Below are 25,152 nucleotides of genomic sequence, written 5' to 3'. Positions count from 1 at the left end.
GCAGGGAGGCTGTTCATGCTCCAAGTCGCTTGTATGCTAGGGTATTGGGAAGAAGTTATCCTTCTGGATTGCTCGATGGGTCAGTGCCAACTGCACTGAGCTGCTGCTGCTCATCAGTGGGACAAGCCAAGAGCTCTTCATGGCTCCTGCTGTTGCTGCAGGATATTCCTACCTGAGGGGGCCAGCAAAACAGTCCTGGGGGCCGAATCCGGCCCTCAGGTATTAGATTGTACAGGCCTATCCTATGGTATCTTTGCATCCTGGCTGGTATTTGGAAAAGACATGCATCACATGAAATGACAAAGTAAAAAAAGGCAGGGGATAATGTTTATATTGAAAAGAAACTTTTATAAACTTTTGACCTCTATTCTATGAGAACGATTGCCAAGAGGCTTATGTATAATTACAACAAAAAGGAGGGGGAAACTCAAGGTACTAAACAATGCTTATTTACACATTCAAAAGTTTTGAACATATGCTGTTCTTCAAAGGCAACTGAAAATTGAGTGCCACAGTATTCTACAATATTATATGAATTTACAGTTTTCCAAGTTATTCCTCATTTTGGTTGGCTATTTCCCCTCTGCTCCTTTTTTTGCATCATTAGGTGTGATTCTCAAGCAGTCTCCTGTCCAGTAATCAAGCCTCTTAGCTTCAATAAAACTGCATCGTATGTCTTCAGATCATTTTCTAGAAGTCACATAGGAAGAATGTGACTTCAAGAGCCCAAATGATGGTCTGAAGGCTTGTGATGCAGTTTCTCCTGCTGAAGCACCTTGCACTTTTTGTAGCATTCTTTATACTACTCTGCTGAGCGAGCATGTCATCTTTCTGTACAGGAGTCAGGATTGAGGAATCAGATCAGATCATGATAATTTCCTCAGATGTGGAATTGACATTTCCTGAACTCAATAAATTCTATAAGCATGGACTCCCATACACTGGAAAGGTAACATCCTACCCTGACCCCCGCCCCCCCCCCCCCGCACGACTAGTAAAGCTTTGGTGTAGTGATAGTGTTGTGGACATTGTTCATTAATCTCCCCTTCCTTCTCGAGCTGTGACACTCGAAAATATGTTTCTGAGGGTCAAGCAACACGCAGGGACATATTTTTAGGACTTTGCAGAAGGTTTCAGAGGGACTGGAAGATAAAAGAAAAATTTCCCTCCATTGTCACATGTTAATTGCACCAGCATTTTGTTAGGCTGGATGTCAACTAGTCTTTATAATGTGTAGCCTTTGCACACTTAGAAAAGTATGAATCAGGTGTTCTTTCTTCCTCTCTTGAGTATATAGAAGAGGAATGGGAAAGAGTTTACTCTCAGAAGAGTCCATCCGTCAGATAATTTATAGTCGGTGAAGTGCAGCTTTATGCCTTTGTTCCTATTATTGGTAGTTGATTAGGACTTCAAAACACTGTGCCCTGGGGTTGCTTAAAAATTGGAACAGAGTGCCACTCTGCTCAGAATGGGCAGTTGCTCTAGCAACTCTTCTGCAATTGTCCCCATCCACCTTCCTGTGCAGCAGAGGATGCTTGATAATGAATGAATGAATGAATGAATGAATGAAATAAAACTGTTTGCAAATTCACAAAATCCCAGTCACTTGTTCAGTAGGTGTCAGTAACTCTCACACTGCCACATACTACAAGCCATTCACAGACATAACCAGGACAAAATATTGCAGCTTGAGTACTGTCAATCAATTTTTTTTATTACAGCCATAGGCCATACAAAGGACATAAAAAGCATTAAAACAAAATATTATACATAGTAAACAGAACTAGAATAAAACAGTAGGCACCTATAAATTTGACCTTAAACAAGATCTTAATCTAATAGCAACATAGAAGAATTTCGCCACCACTTTAGTGACCTCATTATTTTGGTCCTCAAGGCCAAAGGAAAAGGGTTCAAGTAAAAGGGGTCAGCTCTTCCTGGAAATTGCTCTAGCAAAGGGGATATAAGTTTGTTCCTGGCATCACAGTAAAGAAAGCAATATAACAACACATGTGAAACTGTTTCAGGGAGGCCTGCACCACAAGGGCATAAGCCAGAGTCTGGCAATCTCTTATCAAATCTTTTTTCCAAAAGGGCCGAGGGCAGCACATTCATACGGGCCCTTGTAAGCTTGAGTACTGGCAAAACTCTGGTCTTGTGATAGCAGGCATGAATTGTCCCCTTTGCTAAGCAGGATCCACCTGGGTTTACATTTGAACGGGAGACCACATGTGAGCGCTGTAAGATATTCCTCTTAGGGGATGGGGCTGCTCTGGGTAGAACATCTTCATGCTTGCATGCAGAAGATTCCAAGTTCCATCCCTGACATCTCCAAGAGAGGGCTGAGAGAGACTCCTGCCTGCAACCTTGGAGAAGCTGTTGCCGGTCTATGTAGACCAGGCTTCCTCAACCTGCGGCCCTCCAGATGTTGCTGAACTACAACTACCAGCATCCCTAGCCACAATTTATTGTGGCAGGGTATGCTGGGAGTTGTAGTTCAGCAACATCCAGAGGGCCGCAGGTTGGGGAAGCCTGATGTAGACAATACTGAGCTAGATGGTATATGCCAGTTTCCTATGTTCCTATGTAATGTCCCTGCGTCAGAAGCCCCACCTAGAAGAGACCTGGAAGTCTCCTAGTTCAGCCCTTCTACTCCTAGGACCTGGCAGCCCTTCTGCTTCTACAGCATCCCTGGCAGATGGCTGTCTAACAGCTCTTATACACATGAATCGTATATTCACATAACGACTGATTAGTCTTTGGCAGCAAAATGTCTTGTGGCACCTTAAAAACTACCATATTTATTTTAGCATGAGCTTTTGTGGACTGTACACTGCAGCCCACAAAATATGATGCTATGAGACATGTGTTAGTCTTTAGGTGCCACAAGATCTTTTGCTATTGCACAAAAGAACAATTCTTTTCAGAATATTAGAAGTTAAGAGGTTGGTTACTCCCCTTTTATTCCCACAGATAAAAGCTTCATTCAACCAATTACCTATGAAGAACTGGACTGTCTATCTCACAGTTGATGTTGATGACAAGGAGACACACTTTTCGTATGTCACTGATGAGAATGGAGAAGTTGAGTTTACTTTAGACACAACAAACTGGAACAAAACCATGGTTTCTTTACAGGTGGGTGAAATATTTTGGTATTGTTTACAAGCAAATTTGCAGGACAGTGATGTAGAGCACATGACTGCATAATTTTGCCAATGCATGGATGCAAGGTCAACAGGGCCAGTAAGCAAATGTCACAGCAAATCTTAAGATTGAGCCTACAATTTGAAAATACATTTCATTACATGTATAAGAGTACCATTTACTTAGCATTTATAGAATGTTCAAAGCACTTCATCATAGTTATCAAAGTACATCATCATAGTCATCTTTACAATAAATCTATATGGTACTCCTAGCCTTATGTTATCTATGGCTGTTTGAGAGAACAGTGGCTTGCCAAGGCTACCTAATGATTCCCATGGCTGAGGCAAAATTTGAACTGGGAACTTCTTGGCTCACAGGAGGGAGAGGCATCACCGTAACTCCCTGCTTGTTATTACAGACATTTAAGTATGGGCTGACATGATATGCAAGCCCTGCGGAGATGGGAGGGACTGGTGGCACCGCTGCTGTGGACTCAGAAGCAGCAATGTTGCGGCAGAGCAGGGCTTCTCAACTGGTGGCACACCAGATGTTGCTGAACTACAACTCCCATCACCCCCAGCTACAGTTTATTGTGGGAGCTGTAGTTCAGCAACATCTGGAATGCCACCAGTTGAGAAGCCCTGATGTAGAGAATCATGGCTGCTCTGCAAGTGTTTCTTCCCATTGTCACAAATGGGGGGAACTGTGGGGATGCTTATAGAGCAACTGTGATTCTCTACTGCAGCACTCCTGTTTCTGGGTCCACAGCTGTGGCACCACAAGCCTCCCCCCACCCATCTCTGTAGGGCTGTGCATTGTATCAGCCATTCCACACATACCCCAATGGTACTTAATGGTCACAACTGCCATTTCTGTTTCCATTCTTTCCCAATTCCAATATGCACCCCCACTCCCAGCACACACAGTTAAAGAAAATTATTGAAAGAGAGGAAGAAGAGGGAAAGGGGAGAGAGAGATTATATATTTCACTTTAATGCTTGATGGTGTTATTGTTGACAGGCAGAGGGAATTAGTCTTTCAAATTTCAAACATTTCTAGGAAACTGTCATTTATTTTTTAACCATCTCAACATTATAAGGCTGTTCTCACGAGAAGCCTAACCCAGGCAGGACAGCCCAGCCTGGGTTAGGCTTCTCCAAGATAGGGCTGATAGAGATTCCTGCCTGCAACCTTAGAGAAGCTGCTGCCAGTCTGAGAAGACAATACTGAGCTAGATAGATCAATGGTCTGACTCAATATATGGCAGCTTCCTATGTTCCTATGCTCATGTGGAGTGCCAAGATTGCTCCTAATCCCAGTGTTCCCGCCCAGCACAACCCTGCTTTTTGTCCTGGCTTTTAGCCAAGGTTAAGGGCACAAATGTGTCCGGGATCGTGTGTTTCCCAGAAACAGACAGGCAAATCCCCCAATGCACAGTGCTCAGTGTGTAGTGTATTGTGCGATTCCCAGTGAATTGTGGGATTCCCACATTGTCTTGGTATCTGGCAATCTGCACAGCTCCTGGGAGCGCCGCTCGTGTGCGAGGCCGAGCTGCGCAGCCAGGTGGGCAAAGAGATCGTCTGGGGGGAAGGTAAGTACAGTGCCACCTTACCCCCAGCCACCGGACCTGTCCGTCCTCCCTGCCTTCTGGTCATGTGAATAGCCTTACTATCCTTTAGCATACTATCTTCCTTTGTGACTTTATCCAATAGGTCCCTTACATATTGCTCAACCTCAGGGCCACTAGGCATTTTTCCACATTGTAATGAGCAGCCAGAGTAATCTGGCTGACCACTTTTGGAAAAGTGGAAAACAATGAAAACCATGTGCATACAATGTGCAGCCCTACAGAGATAGGAGGGATTTGTGGCACCAACAACAGCAGTGGGCAGCACTTCTTCTAACTCAACTATTTATTGTTAACAACTCACTGGAAAAGTCCAGTGCATGAATTTGGATTGGTGGCAACAAAACAAAGCAAGCACAACACACAGGCAGTTTGTCCCCACTTTCCAGTCCTTCTGGGCCTGTTTCCATTTTCTAGTCCATTGAGGCCCCCATACAGGCCCAGTCATAGCCATTCACACAGGCTTCTGTTGCAAAACTTAAACTGTTCCCACAGTTTTCTCACATCTTGAGGTTTGCTAGTTGCGGGGCAGTACACAATACATTCTGGCCTCTAATGGGTCTTTTGACTTTGTAGGCTAGACATTCCATTGTGGATGAGACCCAGAACAATACTGAAGCTTGGAACACTAATAAAGCTTTCAAGTGGCTGAAGCCCTTCTACTCAGAGAGCAATAGCTTCCTTGAGATCCATCATGTGGAAGATGAGCTGCCCTGTGAAAAGGACCAGGAAGTACTGGTGGATTACATCCTTGACCGGAAAGAACTGGACCCTGCAGCTGACCATGTGGATTTCTATTACTTGGTGAGCATCTAATGGCTCATAGAGAGTGGAGCAGGGTGTGTAAAAAAAGAATAATGTAAAATGTTAAAGGAAAACTGAGTAAAAGGGAAGTAAAATATTCAAATAAAGAAAAGAGGAAAACCATTCACTAGCAGAGTACAAACAGTTCAAAATTAGATAAACTAAGGAACAAAGTAGAAATGAAAACCAATTTTTATGAAGGACTGAAATTTCTGGTTTTGATCCTGGGCCTTTCCCAGATGGCGGGTTTAACTACGAAATTAAATGGGGTAAAGTAGAGCGAGTTATGAGGTAATATATTAGCTGCATATACAGGTGAAACTCGGAAAATTAGAATATCGTGCAAAAGTCCATTAATTTCAGTAATGCAAATTAAAAGGTGAAACTGATATATGAGACAGACGCATTACATGCAAAGCGAGATAAGTCAAGCCTTAATTTGTTATAATTGTGATGATCATGGCGTACAGCTCATGAAAACCCCAAATCCACAATCTCAGAAAATTAGAATATTACATGGAACCAAGAAGACAAGGATTGAAGAATAGAACAATATCGGACCTCTGAAAAGTATACAGTGTACTGTGCTTGATTGGCCAGCAAACTCGCCTGACCTGACCCCATAGAGAATCTATGGGGCATTGCCAAGAGAAGGATGAGAGACATGAGACCAAACAATGCAGAATTGCTGAAGGCCGCTAATGAAGCATCCTGGTCTTCCATAATACCTCATCAGTGCCACAGGCTGATAGCATCCATGCCACGCCGCATTAAGGCAGTAATTGCTGCAAAAGGGGCCCAAACCAAGTACTGAATACATATGCATGCTTATACTTTTCAGAGGTCCGATATTGTTCTATTCTTCAATCCTTGCCTTCTTGGTTCCATGTAATATTCTAATTTTCTGAGATTGTGGATTTGGGGTTTTCATGAGCTGTAGGCCATGATCATCACAATTATAACAAATTAAGGCTTGACTTATCTCGCTTTGCATGTAATGCGCCTGTCTCATATATCAGTTTCACCTTTTAATTTGCATTACTGAAATTAATGGACTTTTGCACGATATTCTAATTTTCCGAGTTTCACCTGTAAGCACAATAAACAGAACAGAACTTTATTGCGGTCATTGACCAATATACAAAGAAATACAAACATTGCATCATGTAAATAAAATAAAAAGAGAGAAGAGAGAAATGTATAAACTACTTATGAAATGTATTGCTAAAGATCAGATCGAGTTTTGCAGATTATAAAACAAAACCTGGCCACTATATTAATAATTTTTTCATCTGGGTTAAGTAGTAAAAACTTCAAATAAAAATCATCAGAGTGTCCTAAAAACTTAGACAATAAGTGGGAGAAGCACAATAAAGATAAGTCCAAGAAACCTGGAGGCTGTTCACATAGGGCTGCTTTAAGAGGGTTCCTTTCAGTGCACCGTTCATACTGTGCACCGTCCAAGTCCATTTAGGGTGTACCACTCCCAGTGGTACTTTATGGTGAACATAAGAACATAACCAGACTTTTCTTAAAGCCTCACTTTTTGCTTTTAAAAACAAGATTTGCTTGGTGATATTGTGGAACATTTTATTCAGCCTCCCCATGTGGGTGCATACATTTCACAAGATCACCAAGCAAATGTTTTTAAAATACATAGAAAAAAAGGGAGGCTTTAAGAAAAGCCTACTTACGTTCTTATGTTCACCATAAAGTACTACTATGTCACCTAATGGCGCAGCAGGGAAATGCTTGACTAACAAGCAGAAGGTTGCCGGTTCAAATCCCTGCTGATACTATATTGGGCAGCAGAGATATAGGAAGATGCTGAAAGGCATCATCTCAAACTGCACAGGAGGAGGCAATAGTAAACCCCTCCTGTATTCTACCAAAGAAAACCACAGGGTTCTGTGGTCACCAGGAGTCGAAATCGACTTGACGGCACACTTTAAATTGCTACTGGGAGTCAAACAGAGTCAGGAGGCTTTTCAAAAGGAAAAAAAAGAGATAAATTTTATTAAAGAGGAAAACAAAATGCACCGTGTAGAATGATGTTCCGCAAGATCAAGCAAATGTTGGAAAGAAAAGAAAAGAAAAAAGTGAGGCTTTAAGAAAAAGTGCTCCATCAACATGACTCCTTCATACATCTCAGAAGAAACATGAGTGTGTATTGGATATACAGTGGTCCCTTGACCTACGAACTACTCGACATCCGATGTTTTCGAGTTACGAGTGACAAAAAAGACCGGAAGTAGTTGCCGGTTTAGATTCAGCTTACTCGACCTACGAATTTTTAGATGCGGTTTCCTCGACTTAAGAATGTTTCCAGACTTCCGTGGTGCGCTCTTCAACTTACGAAAATTTCGACCTCCGAACGTGCGTTCGGAATGGATTAATTACGTAAGTCGAGGGACCACTGTATCAAAGTATCCCCAAAAGCCACTGTAAAAAGTTGATCTTTTAAGCATGGAGATAATGCAAGCTAAGCTCCAATGTGCAGGGAAAAACCTGTATCGTGTACGGGGTGCTCCTCAATATTTCACACGCACTTCAGTTAAATCCGCCCAGTGTCTGAATGTACACCTGCCCTTCCCAGGTGTTGAAGCAAAGTAAAATTGCCATCTGGGAGCAGCTCTGGTGATTCATTGTGAGATTCCATGTTGGTTGGATTAAAGCGGCAGCATTTGGATTCATACAGAAATAAGAGGCAGCAGCTTTCCTTTTCCGTTTCAGTCCCTGGGCAACTGACAACTGGAGCAGAGTTCTTTGCTAGTAGAGTCAAGACAAGGGTGCCCTGCTAATGAGCCAAGGTGAGGTGGTAGCCTCAAGTGGTGGATTGGTGGAGGTGTCAGATTGGTCGCCTCCATGAACCTGCCCCAGATTCAAGAACATCAAGAAGGGATTAAACACACTTCCTGCTGCTCCTAGTTCTCCATTCTCTGCTATCTGAACAAGCAAAGCACAGGATGTGGCAAAGAAGAGGGGGCAGCACTGTGTTGGCTGCCATAACTTTGCCTCTAAGGGTTTGCAAGGGTTGAATCGGAAGCTCCTGCCCAGGCCTATGGAAGTCTTTGCAAGGGTGCTGCATGAGGCTACTGGCAACCTTCTCTCCTCACACAGAACTCTTGCAGAACTTTGCAATGGTAAAATTGGGACCTTCCCACCTGATTCTCGCAAAGCCTTGGCAAAGGCACCATGTGATGGGCTGTTGCTAGCAATCCTCCCTCCTTGCACAGCATCCTTGCAAAGCTATTCAAGGGCTCCACATGAACAGGGAAGCTTGCTAGCAGCCCCCAACCTTGTGCAGCATCTAAGCTGCTCCTGCTGCATTGCAGCCTCCCTTGCTCATATTGTCCATCCTTCCTGCTGCCTCTGGTGCACTGCAAATTGTGGCTCCTAGTACTGGAGTCTGGCTTTGGTCTTGGGTCCCAAGTGGTGCTCACTGCAGAAGGACAGATGGTTTTTGAATGTGGGTTAAGGAGAAGAGGCTGTTTCTGGCAGTTTCTTCTCATGTTGTGTCACCCTTGCACTCCTTGAAAGACATTGCTTCAGGGTAACATGTCTATAAACAACTACAGTGGTCCCTCGACTTACAAACTACTCGACATAAGTATTTTTCGAGTTACAAACGGCAGTTTTAGATCCGGTTTTAGATGCGGTTTTTTCGACTTACAAATTTTTAGATGGGGTTTCCTCGACTTACGAATTTTACATGCGGTTTCCTTGACTTGCCTGCCTGTTTACTGCCTGTTTATTCTTGAAAAGAAATGTTCCTGTGCAGTTTGCAAGCCTTACTGGGGGTCTGGGTCTTTTTTCTAATTAATCTGTTCCCAATGCATTCCTATGGGAAACCGCTTTTCGACTTACGAACTTTTCGACTTACAAATGTGCATTCGGAACGGATTAATTTCGTAAGTAGAGGGACCACTGTACAGTTTTGCCCTAGGCAAAGAACTTGCAATGGATTTTCAGATAGAAAGTTTTGTTTTTGTAAGGTGACCACATCTTGTCCCTAGCATAACCATTTCAAATTCAAAGCTACTCCTTTCTCTACTAAGCCATGGGCCTTATGTAGCAAAATCCATCATTCTCTTCCTTCTGGGATTTCCTTTTCTTCTCTTATGTATTTTCTGTGGTATCAATGAGGGGGCACTTCCTCTCATCCCAGGCCCAACATATAGTCTCTTCACAGGTTGTATCACGAGGGAGGATTGTCTCCAGTGGACAGAAGCAGGTGCCGGTTGGCCAGGATGAGAGTAAGTAGGAGAATCAGATAAACTCAGCAGGAAGCACCACAAAAGGCTAATTGCCATCTAAACCAACATCTAAAAAAGGACATTGTAGAACTGGAAAAGGTGCAGAAGAGGGCAACCAAGATGATCAGGGGCCTGGAGCACCTTTCTTATGAGGCAAAGCTACAACACTTGGGGCTTTTTTGTTTAGAAAAAAGATTACTGCAGGGAGACACAATAGAGGTCTATAAAATCATGCATAGTGTGAAGAAAGTGGATAGAGAGAAATTCTTCTCCCTCTCCCATAACACTAGAACCAGTGGTCATCCCATGAAATTGATTGCTAGGAAATCTAGGACCAACAAATGGAAGTACTTTTTCACACAACACATAATCCACTTGTGGAATTCTCTGCCACGAGATGTGGTGACATTTAACAACCTGGATGGCTTTAAGAGGGGTTTGGATAACTTCATGGAGGAGAGGTCTATCATTGGCTACTAGTCGGGCTACAGGCCACCTCCAGCCTCAAAGGCAGGATGCCTCTGAGTACCAGTTGCAGGGGAGTAACAGCAGGAGAGAGGGCATGCCCTCAACTCCTGCCTGTGGCTTCCAGCGGCATCTGGTGGGCCACTGTGTGAAACAGGATGCTGGACTGGATGGGCCTTGGGTCTGATCCAGCAGTGCTGTTCTTATGTTCTTATGAGTTTGGTGGGCTTGCTTTCTACTATGCAGTGGAATCCACACTATCTATCCACACTGTCTAGTCTGGTGTTATTTACTTGACTACAAATACAATGAATATTTATATACCGCTTTTCAATAAAATTTCCCAAAGCAGTTTACATAAAACGGCTCCCTGACTCCCTGCACTCTAGGCTTTCTTTATATTTTGGACAGGGCCAGACCCAAAAGGCAGCTAACCATAAAAGTAGAGTCCAGTATTATCACAAAAATACTAAAATAATTATAAAACAAAAAACAACATACCATAATGGAAAACATATTGAAAGTCAACAGCATGAAAACCAATTAAAATATTAATTCATACGTTGACTATTTGAATGAATCCTGGTGTTCTGCCTCATTTGGTCAACTGCAAATTATTTAGGAGATTTAAACCTACACAAAATCTCCAGGGCACAGAATTTTTAGCATATAAGCCTGACCACAGCTTCCTAAGAGTGAACAGAATTAAACCGCAGGGTTGTTTTTCATGGTGTGTACTGAAGTCCTCTTTCTCCCTCCTTACCATCTTTCCTTTTTGCCGGCCCAGCCCTGAAAGGCACCTTCTCTCTCACTCTGTCCGTGAGTGCTGACCTGGCACCCATTGCCAGGCTTCTGCTGTATGCTGTGTTTGCTGATGGAGAGGTGGCAGCTGACATGGAGGTGTTCACAGTAGACAAGTGCTTCAAGCATAAGGTATGAGACAGCAAGTGGGGCAGAGTGCTCTGCAGATCTGTGGGTCCTTTTCATTGGGTTCAGCAGCTTCCTCCTCCTGCTGTTGCTCTTTCTCCATCTCACATTTCCGCTTAAATCTGATGTTATGAAAATTATCCATTGTCAAAGCTGATGTCTCATTTGAAAATCCCATTCACAGGTGACACTGGACTTCTCTAAGGAAGAGGAGCTTCCCGGATCAAAGGTCAATCTGCAAGTAGAAGCTGCCCGTGGCGCACTGTGCTCTCTCCATGCTGTGGACAAGAGTGTCACCCTGAAATCTCGTGCACATCTGACACCAGAAAGAGTGAGGAAGCTCATCCTTCCCAGCCAGAGCCAATAGTTCCTTCATAGTTCCTTCCCTACATTCTGCTTGTTGCAAATATGTGGCCTAGTCAGACATGACATTGTACAGTACATGCACTCTGGTATCTGTACGCATGCACATGTTTTTGTGTGTTCATTCTGAAAGTAAGCCTGGGTATAGGCTCCATCAAATGCAGGGTGCATGTATGAAGTGTATTGCTGTATGTGCATTGAACATAACATGTGAATAGGGCTAGGGTTTTTCTTTATTTTCTTTCTTGCCCAGTTATGGCAGATTCCATCAGTCAGCTTCTACCCTGTATTTAATCATCAGCATCAGCACAGACCTTGTTCATGAATCCGTTCAGCCTCTCTGTCACTGTATCATTTGAGCAAATCCTTCTGCCTCACTTCCCTCCTTTGTTCCTCTAATTACACCCTTCTCCTGTCAGCAACTTCCTCCCAAGCAAAAACTTATCTTATTCTTAGTGAGCTAATGCCAATGATTTCACGTTCTCATATATCAATCAATCAATCAATCAATCAAAGTTTATTACAGTCTATGACCAGCACAACAAGGGGAACAAAAATACAATAAAAATATAAATAACAGTTAAAAAGATAACATATCAACAGTCTAACCCACCAACAATATTATAACTGAAAGGTTATAAAGCAGCACTGGAATTATTAATTAAAAACTGTCACAATCTTCGAGCTGCCGCACAAAAGCCCACCACTTTTCGAGTGATGGCAGGAATACTGTCCTCAAGCAGGAAAGCCACTTGTTGACTAGGCAAATTTCCTGGAAAACGAGCCAGTAGTGGAGATATTAATTCTAGATGTAAATCCCTATAAAAGGCAATGAAGCAAAACATGTTCTATTGTTTCAACCTCCCCACCACCACAGGGGAATAGACGCTCCGCATAAGGAGTCCCACTTTAACGACCTTCAAGAACAGCATCTACAGCATTCTCATATAATTTTCTAGGGGAGGGAGAAGATATGCTGTCCTGCACTGTAGAGGTACAGTGACCAGAGAATAACATTTTAAAAAAAACACAAAAAAACAAGCAACCTCCATTTTAAAAAGGCTTCATTAATGCATCTGTACTTTAGTGGTAACAAGAGAATGTCTCTCTGGTGATAAAATAAGAGCTTAATGAATGAATTGAAATAATTAATTTAATTTAATTTAATTTAATTTAACTTAATTTAATTTAATGGGATGTGGAGCATCATGCAAACCCCATCATGCAAACCTCACAAACTATATTGCATGCTCAAGGAATACAACCAGGAGGAGGAAGTGTCACACTTTCTTAGATGGCATGTGACATTCTGAAAAGTATTGGTGCAATGAATCTGTGATGTCTATAATGTGCTGTTTTGGCTGTTTTTACTACAACAGACTAAGAAGTTATCTCTCTGGGAAGTTTCCTAGATATTTCTTTATATTCCAAGAGCTTTCTCAGACAGCAGACTTTACCACCTTTACTGCGAGGCTTTACTGTGAGTTTGAAGTTGCCCCCAAAAAACTGACACAAGAAGTAGATTTTTTTAAACCCTGGGTATAAATCAGGCTACACTGAAATGAAAAATCCAAATTGTGTGTGAAGTGCTAGCTTATAGCTCGCAGGGACTTTGGGGTAAATTTGGCCGATATGTGAATGCACACCTCCATTCCAGAGGAGATGCATACTGAAAGCCGGGTGTGAAAAACTTCCTGGTATCCTTTCAAGGAAGCCACACATCCACTGCATGACTCCTGCAGCATCCTCACAGGTTCATAGGAACATAGGAAGCTGCCACATACTGGGTCAGACTGAGTCCATCTAGTTCAGTATTGTCAGACTGGCAGTGGTTTCTCTAAGGTTGCAGGCAGTTCCTTCTTCTTTTTTCCCCTCCATTCTTTCTGCTTCCTCCTCCTCCTCCTCCTCCTCTTTTTTTTTTTTTTTTTTTTTGCCTCTAAGATATCAAAAGCCCAGTTGCTAAAAGTAAGCAATATATATAGTCAGAGGGCAGGTTTTTCTGTGGTACGGTGGAAAGTACCATTGCTCCAAACACTGGCTGTGCCAACAACAACTAATCTGTGCAATTGACTTCATCAATTTTGAATACAGTGTTGTGTTTCATTTTCAACTCTGTCTCCATCTTCAGGTGTATAGGGGTCATATTTTTGCAAAAGATACAATTGATGGAAGAGGATTTGCCTATCATTTGGAGGACTTTGAGCCGTATCCGTGTCTGCTCCCCCTCAGTCAAAGGCAAAAACGGTCCTTGAAAGTAGCCCCTTGGTATCAGAGTGAGTCTGATGTTTATGGTCTGTTTAAGGTGAGTAGTATCTGCTCCTGAACCAAGCTTCTCCACAGTCTGCCTTGTTTATTCCCGTGAGCTATATCATAACCTTAGGATTTCTTCTTGTTAAGAATTGCTAAATATTTTGAGATTCATTAAGTTCACTATCGTCTTCATTATCACTCTTCAGTAGAGACCTCAAGGGGCAGCTCGCTCATGAGGTAAATTGAGGTGACAGCCTCAGGTGGCAACTGGACCCAGTGGCGAAGGAAGCCAGCTGGCGACCCATGTTCCTCCTGCCGTGGTGGCCCCCTGTGTCTGATGCTGCATTTGATGCAGGGGGTGTGGCTTCACTCACAAACAGGGTTGTGCTCCCCGTTTGGGAGCAAATACCAGCCAGTGCTGCATTTGCAGCATAGCCAGGAGCTGCTCTCCCTGCCTTTAAAGGTGCGGCCCCTGATTGTCAGCGGCCCAGGTTCTTTGAACATGTTCGCTCAATGGTGGCTCCACCCCTGACTGGACCCTTGGGTGGCAAAGATAGGCCTCTCACCTCACTCCTCACCACCCGCAGGTCCTGCCTCACCAGCATGCTGCTGACAGCCGCTCTCTGGAGCCTCACTACCCCATCCTTCCCCATTTTGTGGCTCTGCCTTACCTTCTAGGCAGGTTGTGTGGGATTTTTTAAGTGCATATAGGTGGCAGCTGATGAGGAAGTTCCCAAGCCAGCCTGGGCCCATCGGTATTGTAAAACTCCTGACCTCCTGAAAAGGTAAAACAGAGCCATGAGATGGGGGAAAGCAGCACATGTGGGTGGGTGAGGAAAGTGGGGCAGCCCAGAACCCTGATGCTAGTCAAGGGGCTGGGCCAGCCTCATTTCCCTTGCTTACTCAAACAACTTTTCTCCATAAAGACTATGCAGAACTGAGTGAGGATCTCATCTCCCTGGCTCTTAAAGGCTCTTCTAAAAAAAAATTACATATCTCTGCTTCTGAAGCATGTGGATAACCCAATCCACAAGCAAGTAAAAGCCTTCACAGTAACTAACCAATGCTCCTATTAGTTGGGGGCAATGGTGGGGGATTAATAAACATACTTAATGTGTTTTAAATGCTATATTTCAAACAAATTCACACACAAATAAAATTCACACCAAAGTTCGCACCAAAAAATAGAGAGCACACAGCATGTTACTGGATGCAGACAGAGAATGGGGGGAACGGGGAAGTCCACTTGCCAGTCTCTAGGGCATGGTTGCTAAATATCGAACAAAAGGATGGTTGCTGTTGGATGGAAAGGAGGATCCCTGTGTCCCCCTGATGGGGGCTCTCTTTTGAGTTAACTAGGGAAAACGGCGCCCGGGGCAAGCACTGAAATTGCCCCCCCCCCAGGCATATCTAGGGAAAATAGCGCCAGAAAATCTGACACCCATCTTTCAGATAACTTTGCTATAATATCAGCTCAAAAATACAAGTCAAGCAACATTTCTGGGGGTGAATTCTTACATGTGGTTTTTTGTTTTTTTTTAAGCACCACACAAGTTAAAGGCAGGAACTTTCAAAGTCTGAAATCCCAGCTATTTTAGTACAATTAGATCCCATCTTCCCCACCAACAAATACAAAATTAATGTAGCAAGACAAGATTCATTGTTCTGCCATCTACTAATGAGCCCCATTTTTTAAAAAAAATCAATCTGAATTTAAACATACATGGGGTGGGGATGGGGAAGTCACACAGAGGTTGTTGGTGTTTTTTAAATAACCTTTAAATAAACCTATAACCTTTAAATAATCTGGGCAGCCTTTCCCCCACTATATTGTGTTCGTGTGTGTGCTCGTGCATGTGAATAGATAGATAGATAGATAGATATCACATACACATCATATAAAGTGCTCCTGTTCAGAGCAGGCTGACAGCCCTAAACCAAGCGTGAACTAAGCTCTGGAAAAGTTTCAGCCTGATTCGATGTCTGTTTGTTAATGCAAAAGGAATGGAAATGAATAAATAAACCTCAAACCGGCTAGTTTGGGTTTAGTAGTTTAGCAAGACTAATTGCAGACAATGGAGCTGGAATGACTTTTCCAATTAGCTGCTGGTGGTTTTGTACGAAATCCCCTGCTTTCTCCAAACTTGTAAACTCGAAAAGCAAGGTAGGAAGCGAGGGGATCCAAGAAGAAGGTTACCAATCAGGCGCGTAACAACGATAGGGCAAGGGGAGACAGTTGTCTGGGGGCCCCACTGCCTGGAGGGGCCCCCCAGAGGCACCTCACGTGACTCCCCATTGCCCCCTGCCCAGCCCCAAGGCTCCTCAGCCACTTGCCCTGTTCGCCGTCTCTCCAGCTTGTTCTCCTGGCCGGCAATCGAGGGAGCAGACAAGCTGCAAAGAGCTCCTTTTCTCCCGCCTCTCAGCTGATCGGCGGGTGGGCGGGGCTTCCACGGAGGTCTGGTGTAGGCCTCTGTGAAGCCTGAACTCCAGTAGGGCCCAAGCCAGCCAGGAAGGAGGAGGCAGCCAGAGAGGCCTCCACTGTTCTCTGCAGCAGAAGACCCCCTGCTGCCAGGTAGAGTGTGAACTCCTTTTTGTGGTTACCTTCCCCACCCCCACCCCCACCCCCACCCGGATATATAGGGATCTGCTTGCCATAGGGCTTTGATATGGGGGGGGGACTGAGAAGTCTCTGAATATTTATTTTTAAACAGCTTGGAAAATTTGCTGGCTTAAAAAAAACTATCTAAAAAGTCCTATAAGTGGCTTGTTTCATGGCAGAAAATTACAAAAACTTCTGGAAGAAACAGTATTATATTTATTTTATTCATTCATTTATAAATGCACTTATGTTCAAGTTGTTTTGCAACCCAGAAGGTCTGAGTGAGAACTGTGAAGCATGCCTTCTGCTTTTATTTTATTTTATTTTTCTTGTGTGTGAACTGCTCCCCAATAACTTGCAGGGACTTCAGGGTAAATCTGGCCAACATGTGAATGCAGCACCTCCCTTCCAGAGGAGATGTGTGTTAAAGGGCTTTAAAAGCCTCCTGTGAAAAACCTCCTGGAATCAAACTTGACTGAATTTGTTCAGAGTTCTGAGAAAACAAACATAGGCTCACCCTGCATGGTTGAAAGTCTCCTTGGCTAATCTGCAGCGAGGGGCCCATTTTAATCATTCATCTTTCTAGTGTGTTCTAGGCATTAAAAGTAAAACAAATGTATAGTACTCAATGTATATCACTATATATTGTGACGTGTGCGTGTGTGTATTCAGTGAAATGTATTTCCAGGCAGCATACTTATTTTGGAATATCAGACTTAAATCCTTGGGGGCCTGGGGTGTGCGGAGGCCCTGGACTTTGAGTGGGGCGGCCCCATTTTAAAATCTTGTCTCTGGGCCCACTCCAACCTTGCTACGCCCCTGTTACCAATTGCTCGCTGCCTGGACACAAAGCCCTTCACCCCTTCCACTTGCACACGGACAGGCACTTCAGAGAAAAAAGGGCACGATGCAACAAGCTTGCATGCTTTCCCCTCAGCCTGCCCCAGTGCTCCCAAAGAAGGCACGCTCCCAAATGGGCTGGAAATGCGCGGAGAGGACAAAGAAATACGGCAGCAGCCCAGCCCCAAGAGGCATGCGTAGGCACCACACTACACATTTCCCCCTTCACCACCAACCCTCACTTCAATCAGACTGGTTCCCCAACTAACAGCACCTAGATTGCAGATAAACATGGGAGTAGCCCCGTCTGCTTTCAGTTTCCTCCCGAGAAGGAAACACACAGGGGATCAGGGCTGCAAACTGGAAAGCGGTTCTTTCCTCACATGGAAAAAAATGGCTTCCAGAAAATTATATATACAGAGGTTTCAATTATAAGGGGGTGGAGGAGGCAAGGTATATTTAAAAATCAAGGCTGTTTGATATTGCCAGAATGCTGTGTGCTTTAAAAATATAAATAAATAAATGGGGTTTGTTTTTTTCCTTACTTCAGATGTAGTCTGAGTCTGATACGGGTTCTTAACCCCCATGCCCCCTGCCCCATTTTTTATTTAATAAACAATACTGCATGCAGTTCTTGCTCTTTTGGCAAAGGCAGAGAAGCACGAAGAGTGAAACCAACTGGCAGCCGCTTCTTAAACGCTGCTCCTGCAGGGTCCAGTTTCCTTGCAATGGGGTGGGGGGCTTGACTTCTTGGGCGATAACTCTGCCTTAGCAACAACAACGGACATTTCATTTTCAGAGCAGTTTACTTACTCAGACTGAGTCAGCACACGAGCTAACCCCCAGCTCTCTCTCCAACATCCACATGGTCACTGGTTGTGCCCTGACTGGCTGCATACTAAGGAGGGTGGAGCACGAGGCAGAGCTCAGGAGAACCAACAGCTGCTGGGAGTGGGCGGGGCTGCCAACAGGGAGGGAGGAAAGCTCCGTAGTGGACTCCGCAATGGACTCTGCTTCCGCTCTCCAGGAGCCCCGCCCGGACAGATCTCGCAACTGGCAAGTCACGCGGCACGTCGGAGGGGGAGGGGAGGGGTTTTTTTTTAAAAAAAATTTAAAAAAAAATTTTTCGGGAAAGGGCCAAGGCAGGGGATAGGCGGGGGCACTTTGTGGCACCCCCCACCAAGTGGCGCCTGGGGCATGTGCCCCCGCTGCCCCCCCTATCGTTACGCCCCTGCTTTTGACCTCCCTGGGGAAAGGCGGACTGTGTTCCCAGGTTGGAGAAGAAGGGGCTTTGGGCCCTCTTCTTCCCATTCACTGGGAAGAGGAGTGTACCACTCTCTTCCCACCTCGGGTATAGAGTTATAGATTGAATGCAGTTTGCTGAAGAAGCAATGTCTGCCTGATACCTCCCCCCAATCCATGCAACCCACTCCCCTCTTTTGGGGCTGGGGGGAGGTTTTGTCTTTGTGGGGCTATTATTATTATTGTTGTTTACATAGTCAGACAGGTGTTATTGACTGGTTTGTTTTATCCAGACATCGAGTCCTTCCCAAGGACCTGGGATGGCTGAATTTTATCATCAGTACTGTTGGTTATTATAGATATCATCGCAAAATATAGGCTGTTCCCAATAAAGTTGCTTTTTGTAATTGGCTGATAGTGATTTCTGTGGCCCCTATGGTGTTGAGGTGCTCTTCAAGTTGTTTTGGAATTGTACCCAGGGCACCAATTACCACTGGGATTATTTTGGTCTTTTTCTGCCACAGCCTTTCAATTTCAATTTGTAGATCTTTGTATTTGGTGATTTTTTCTATTTCTTTTACTTCTATTCTGCTATCCCCTGGTATTGCTATGTCGATTATTTTAACTTGTTCTTCTTTCTTCTCGACTAGAGTTATATCTGGTGTATTGTGTGGCAGATGTTTGTCTGTTTGTAGTCGGAAGTCCCATAATATTTTTGCATCTTCATTTTCTACAACTTTTTCAATTTTATGGTCCCACCAATCTTTGGCTACAGGTAGCTTATATTTTTTGCAGATGTTTCAGTGTATCATCCCTGCTACTTTGTCATGCCTTTGTTTGTAGTCAGTCTGTGCAATCTTTTTACAACAGCTGATTAGGTGGTCCACTGTTTCATCTGCTTCTTTATAAAGGCGGCACTTGCTGTTTGTTGTTGACTTTTCGACTTTTGCTCTTATTGCATTTGTCCTTAGTGCCTGTTCTTGTGCAGTCAGTATTAAACCCTCTGTTTCTTTCTTCAAGTTGCCATTCTTAAGCCATTGCCAGGTCTTGGTGATGTCTGATTTTCCAGTTATATTGTGCAAATATTGACCATGCAGTGGCTTATTTAATATTTGCACAATATAACTGGAAAATCAGACATCACCAAGACCTGGCAATGACTTAAGAATGGCAACTTGAAGAAAGAAACAGAGGGTTTAATACTGGCTGCATAGTATGCACAGTATATTATTATTTATTTACACAGTCAGACAGGTGTTAGTGACTGGCTTGTTTTATCGAAACATCGAGTCCTTCCCAAGGACCTGGGATGGCTGAATTGTATTGTCAATGTTGTTGCTGTTGTTATAGACATGGTTGCAAAATATAGGCTGTTTCCAGTAAAGTTGCCTTTTGTAATTGGCTTATAGTGATTTCTGTGGCCCCTGTGGTGTTGAGGTGCTCTTCAAGGTCTTTTGGAACTGCACCCAGGGCACCAATTACCACTGGGATGATGATGATGATGATGATGATGATGATGATTGGCTACCAAGGAGATGGCTTGCTTGTATCACAGGGCCCCAACTACAGCTGTCTGTCTGCAGCTGCATCCCTCACCACACTTGCTCCTCTCTGCACCCTGGAATGTTTCTGGTGCCTGTGTTAGCGTGAGCCTGCTACTTGACCAGGGCATCCAGCAAAGGAGCATTTGACCCATTTCCATGGTGGCAGAACCTCCCATGTCACCCTTTAGTTGTCAGTCTGATGCTCCAGAAATCACCACACCTCTTATTTCACCCCTAGCAACTTCTCCGCACCCCCGGGGCCCACTGCACCTTCCCTGAAGTACAGTGCAAGTGTGTAGGGGGAATAAATATCCTCACCTGCTACATACAACTACCTCTCCCATACCTTGCCCTCCCCAGCATGGAACAGGTTGTAAGAGGACAGTTAGACTTTATTGTACAGCACAAAACTAACAGACTTTAAATTGGTGTGGCCAAAACAAATATTTCTTCTCTTGGAGGCTGCTTATGCCACAGCTGTGGGCAATGACCCCGCATTGATGACAGATTCATTGCGTGTTCCTATGGAGAGACAAAGCTGGGGGGGGGGGCAACATTCCAACAGGTAGCCTTGGAAACTCCCTGGCTCAACTTATCTGCCCTCTTTTTGAACCAGGGTGAGGTTTTTCTTATGCAATCACCCCTCATTCCACAATATCCCCCAGTGTTTAAGTTAATAAATAACCTTCCCTCCATCATAGGGCTGCTGTAGAGCGAGAACAACAGGAGGTGCCCCGACGGGCAAATGGAGCCTCCCCAATCACGGTCTTAGTACCCCTCCCAGTGACTTTAAAAGGGTGAATGGGCACCCCTCCACTAGGCACCCACAGCACTTCTGATTTTTCATAATCATTAGGATGACAGTGCAAGTATATGACTGTAAAACATTTTTAAATATTTTGTGGGATGAGCACAACAATGACAAGCTGTGCCCCCTGCTTTTAACACTAAATTATTGACTGTCCGGCAGCCAGCAATGAATATCTTGGCACCGAGTGTGTTGGCATTCCATGCCTGCCCCCTTACATCTTTGCAGGACCGCACAAATGGGCATTGCATCAGTTGTATACCTTTTGTCCAGGTGTCACCTTTCCAATGTTTGCCCCAGAAGGTTGGCAGGGCGAGTGGCACTGCAGGAGCCCAGTTTGTACAGCAAGGGGGACTGAGGTGCCCCACTGCAAAACTTCATTCGGGGTGCTGCAATCCCAATGAGGATTGTGCTTTGAGACTGCTGAATGGTGTGTTGTGCGCACAATGAGTTCTGCACAAAGTGTCCCTTGTCTGGCTTAAATGGCATGGCACATCAAGTGGTGCACAGGTATACATCCCCAGTTGTCACTGTTCCAGTCTGTCTTTCCTTTATTTGTATGGGGGCACCTAGTTCCTGGGGAAAGTGACAGAAAGTGGGCAGACGCCAAAAGCATTGTAGCCCTTTAAATACTTCCACTCTGGGGGCACAGCGTCACTGTTGCCAGACAGAAGTGGGAGGAGAAAGGAGAATGCAGGGGGCATGGCGCTTTCTCTGGGAAACAGTACAAAAACATGGTTATTGTGGTGGCACGTGCATTTGGACGTGACACTGTTGCCTCCTAACCACAAATGGAGCAGCAAAACTCACTACAATCAATCAATCTTTATTACGGTCATAGACCAGCATTTCTAGAAGCCAAAGTAAACTCACTACAAACCAAAGATACATATTGGAGTTTGGTGAGAAAACCACATGTTGTTTTTGCCATGAAACCATAGTTTCACGCTTTTGGACATTCACAAATTCCAACCCCTGCCCCGTTCAATGGGTTTGGTGTTACGAGCGAATGAGGCCTAAGTTACTTAAATAGTTAGCTGCTTAAATAAATAGCCAGCAGTTTTGCTTTCCAAGCTGGAAATTTAAGAACCAAACTCCTCTCCCTCTGAGTTCCATATTCTGAAAACTTTTGAGCAAAGATTTAGTATTTTCTTAACCCATGCATAACAGTACTTCAGTTAATACTGTTCCTCTTGCTGAATCCTTTATTAAAACAGAATGTTACATAATATAATATCACAGATCACATAATGCATAATATCTCATAGACTTTATACACTTTCTTTTAAAAAAATCAGGTCTCAATTAATATAGGAACATAGGAAACAGGGGTGTAGCTAGGGGAGAGGGGGCCCGTGTTCACTCCTCTCCCTGGCGGCCCCTCAAAGTGAGGGAGTTAATGAAGAAAATGGGGAGGGTTGGAGCTAGGGGGGCCTCTGGAGCTTGGAGGCCCCTGTTCTTTGAACCCTTTCGTTCAATTATAGCTACGCCCCTGATAGGAAACTGCCATATACTGAGTCAGACCATTGGTCTATCTAGCTCAGTATTGTCTTCACAGACTGGCAGTGGCTGCTCCAAGGTTGCAGGCAGGAATCTCTCTCAGCCCTATCTTGGAGAAGCTAGAGAGGGAACTTGAAACCTTCTGCTCTTCCCAGAGCGGAATCCCCTGAGGGGAATTCTCATCCCCTGAGGGGAATATCTTGCAGTGCTCACACATCGTCTCCCATTCATATGCAACCAGGACAGACCCTGCTTAGCTATGGGGACAAGTCATGCTTGCTACAAGACCAGCTCTCCTCCTCCCTACCTCCCTGGTAATATAAATGTTACCAGTCCAAAATGATAACCCAGATTAATCTGAGCATTTTATGAAAAACACACATCCTTCCGAATCTGAAAATAACAAGCGGGCAAGACTTAACTAATCTTTGATTGATTTTTAAAAAATTAAATCTTGCCAAATCGCAAAAAAAGAATATGGTTTTGACTGTTCTGTTCGAAGATGCAACAAATGGGTTAATTTCTCAGCTGTAGCTATAAACCAAAGCTCCCTATACCTTCCATCTAAAGATAATATCCCAGTTTTTAGTTATCACCATTCTGGCTGCTATCAGTTCAGTTCAGTTCAATTCAGTTTATTTGTGGTCGCTGCCCAGAAAAATATATACATATAGTCCAAACAACAAAAATAACTAATTCAGGTTTTCTTAAACCTCATGAAATCTAACTATACTACTCTGGCTGTTATCAACATGTAAATTACCAACTCTTTAGCTTTTATTATCCTATTATCTTCAGTAAATATTCCCAACAATGCTAGTTAAGGATCTATTAATTTCCAGATTAATGGTTTTACCCATGTCTGCAGATACCAAGCCCCCAAAGGATCTAATCATGATGAAAATATGTGCCCTTCCCATTACATAAACATAGATTTATTTTAGTAATATATGCCAATTTCACAGGAATATTGTATCAACTATAAATTATTTTAAGGTAATTTTCTTTAATTTGAGCAGAGGATGAAAATATAGGTTTAGAAGGCCAAATCCTATTCCAGTCCCCTTCATCAATGACCGTTTGTAAATCATTTCCCCAAACTTATTTTAATCTATCCAGTGGTGAGATGTCTGAAATGTATCAAATAATTGCCTTGAATGTTCATACCTGTTTTCTGGGCAGGGTAGTGATAAGAGTATGGTCATTTTGCAGTGCTCCTCTGGCCCGTTATCTGAGTAGTTCTTTGGTTGCTGGTTCTCACTTTTCTGCTCTCTTGGTTTTCTACAGCATCTGAGAATGAAAATTTTAACCAACACCAGTGTTAAAAAGCCTGTTTCCTGTGATCTCCCATATTATGAGAGAAAGCTTTTCTCTGCTATCCAGAACAAGGGTAAGATTCTGCCATTTGGGGTTTTTGTTTTTTGCTTTTTGCTGATGGAACATCTCTGAATGAACTCTAGTTTTTGTTTCCTCTTTCCTTATTTCTTTCCACTTATTCCTCTCCCCCAAGCTTAGCAATCTTTGATTCCCAATGATATTCCGTTACCTCTTGATAAGCGGTTGCTCATGCCAAAATGAGCTTCCCTTCCCCTCCTGACATTCTGTCATTTCAACCACCAGTATGATTCCTGGATGCTTGTTGGTCTATAACTACTATACCTATCATCATGTTATCCCCATGAAACCTGGTCATGCTGCCATTGATCCATTTTTACCGAGGGACTTAAAATCTTTGCTCCTTCTACAGACCTTTTAGATGCTCCACTTCCAAATGAATTGCCAAATGAAGTGCCTCAGGCTCTTGATTCCACAGAAAACCAGGAGTCACTGAAAACTAAACCCAGAACATTCTTTCCGGAGACCTGGATCTGGGATTTGCTCCCTATGAAGTAAGTGAGGCTGAAACTTTGCTAGGGAGGGAATCAAACCCACTTCATGATTGAGATGATGTCATCTGCCTTAGCTGGCACTGGTAGTGGGTGTTCATCTTTGCCAATGCAATGTAGAGATTCCAGCCCTCTTCCAGATTAAGCAGTGGTCAGAATTCTTTGCCGTAAATCTCTAGCTAGATATGTCTGCAATAGCCCTTTGTTTGTACTACATGCTGTTTCCCAAAACATAATGCATGTCATAGTCAGGTCACACGCAGAAGTTAACGAAGGACAAATGTTTGGACTTTCTCAATTTTTGTCTATGCCCCTATATATTTGATGAGTCTGCATAAACTCCAGCTCCCCTCAGGATAATTTGACTGGATCATTTATTTTTAAGCAGCAGCTTAACGTGGTAATTCCAGAGACCTAGGGCTTTGCCATTTAACATCCTACCTCGAGGCTTGCATCAGTTGTTGGGACGTATTTTAGCACACTGCTTTGGACAGACTGGGCATGGAGATATGAGCCTGGCTGGTTAGAAGGCTCTGTGCAGGGCTGCAGTGAAGCCTCAAGGTAAGCCCTGATGCTTTTAAAATATGGTGGCTATGGAAGCTGCGTTAGAGTATTTACCCCCATTGTCATTAACGGAGATCAATGCAGTAACACTGCTTTTGCAGTTGCCAGGTGTAAAAAGCACAAGTGCTCACCTTGTGGCTTCACTGCAGCCCTGCTCAGGCTCAGTCAGGACACACATCATGTCAGCCAGTATTCATTGCCCACCCCCCTTTTATTATTTATTTATTTATTTAACTTGTATACCACCCAAACCTTTGTCTCTGGGCGGTTAACAATGATATAAAAACAATTAAAACAAATATAAACAGTTAAAACAGTGTAAGAATT

General features: G+C 43.7%; 1 protein-coding gene and 1 long non-coding RNA gene across 5 annotated transcripts in view; one reads left to right on the top strand and one right to left on the bottom strand.

Moving 5' to 3' along the window:
- LOC128345584 (alpha-2-macroglobulin-like protein 1) overlaps positions 1-25,152 on the top strand; it is a 94,253-nt gene that overhangs the window by 29,187 nt on the left and 39,914 nt on the right. For all 4 annotated transcript variants that reach the window (XR_008316526.1, XM_053297765.1, XM_053297766.1 and 1 more), the window contains 9 exons: positions 840-949; positions 2,974-3,138; positions 5,354-5,581; positions 9,774-9,837; positions 11,090-11,235; positions 11,414-11,560; positions 13,721-13,894; positions 23,663-23,765; positions 24,123-24,264. Coding sequence is in view for 3 of the 4 variants with exons in the window: in XM_053297765.1 (XP_053153740.1) it covers positions 840-949; positions 2,974-3,138; positions 5,354-5,581; positions 9,774-9,837; positions 11,090-11,235; positions 11,414-11,560; positions 13,721-13,894; positions 23,663-23,765; positions 24,123-24,264 (1,279 nt within the window). In the remaining variant the exon portion in view is untranslated. The remainder of the gene's footprint in view (positions 1-839; positions 950-2,973; positions 3,139-5,353; positions 5,582-9,773; positions 9,838-11,089; positions 11,236-11,413; positions 11,561-13,720; positions 13,895-23,662; positions 23,766-24,122; positions 24,265-25,152) is intronic.
- LOC128345585 (uncharacterized) lies at positions 12,094-18,234 on the bottom strand. Its single transcript, XR_008316527.1, has 3 exons — positions 18,095-18,234; positions 14,514-14,619; positions 12,094-12,411 (listed from the first exon to the last, which is right to left on the bottom strand). It is a non-coding gene; the product is annotated as an uncharacterized LOC128345585 (long non-coding RNA).

Source organism: Hemicordylus capensis, chromosome 2 (genome assembly GCF_027244095.1).
Source record: "Hemicordylus capensis ecotype Gifberg chromosome 2, rHemCap1.1.pri, whole genome shotgun sequence".
NCBI lineage: Eukaryota > Metazoa > Chordata > Lepidosauria > Squamata > Cordylidae > Hemicordylus > Hemicordylus capensis.
The sequence above is the reverse complement of the archived record's forward strand: the minus strand, read 5'-3'. Positions and strand labels throughout refer to the sequence as shown.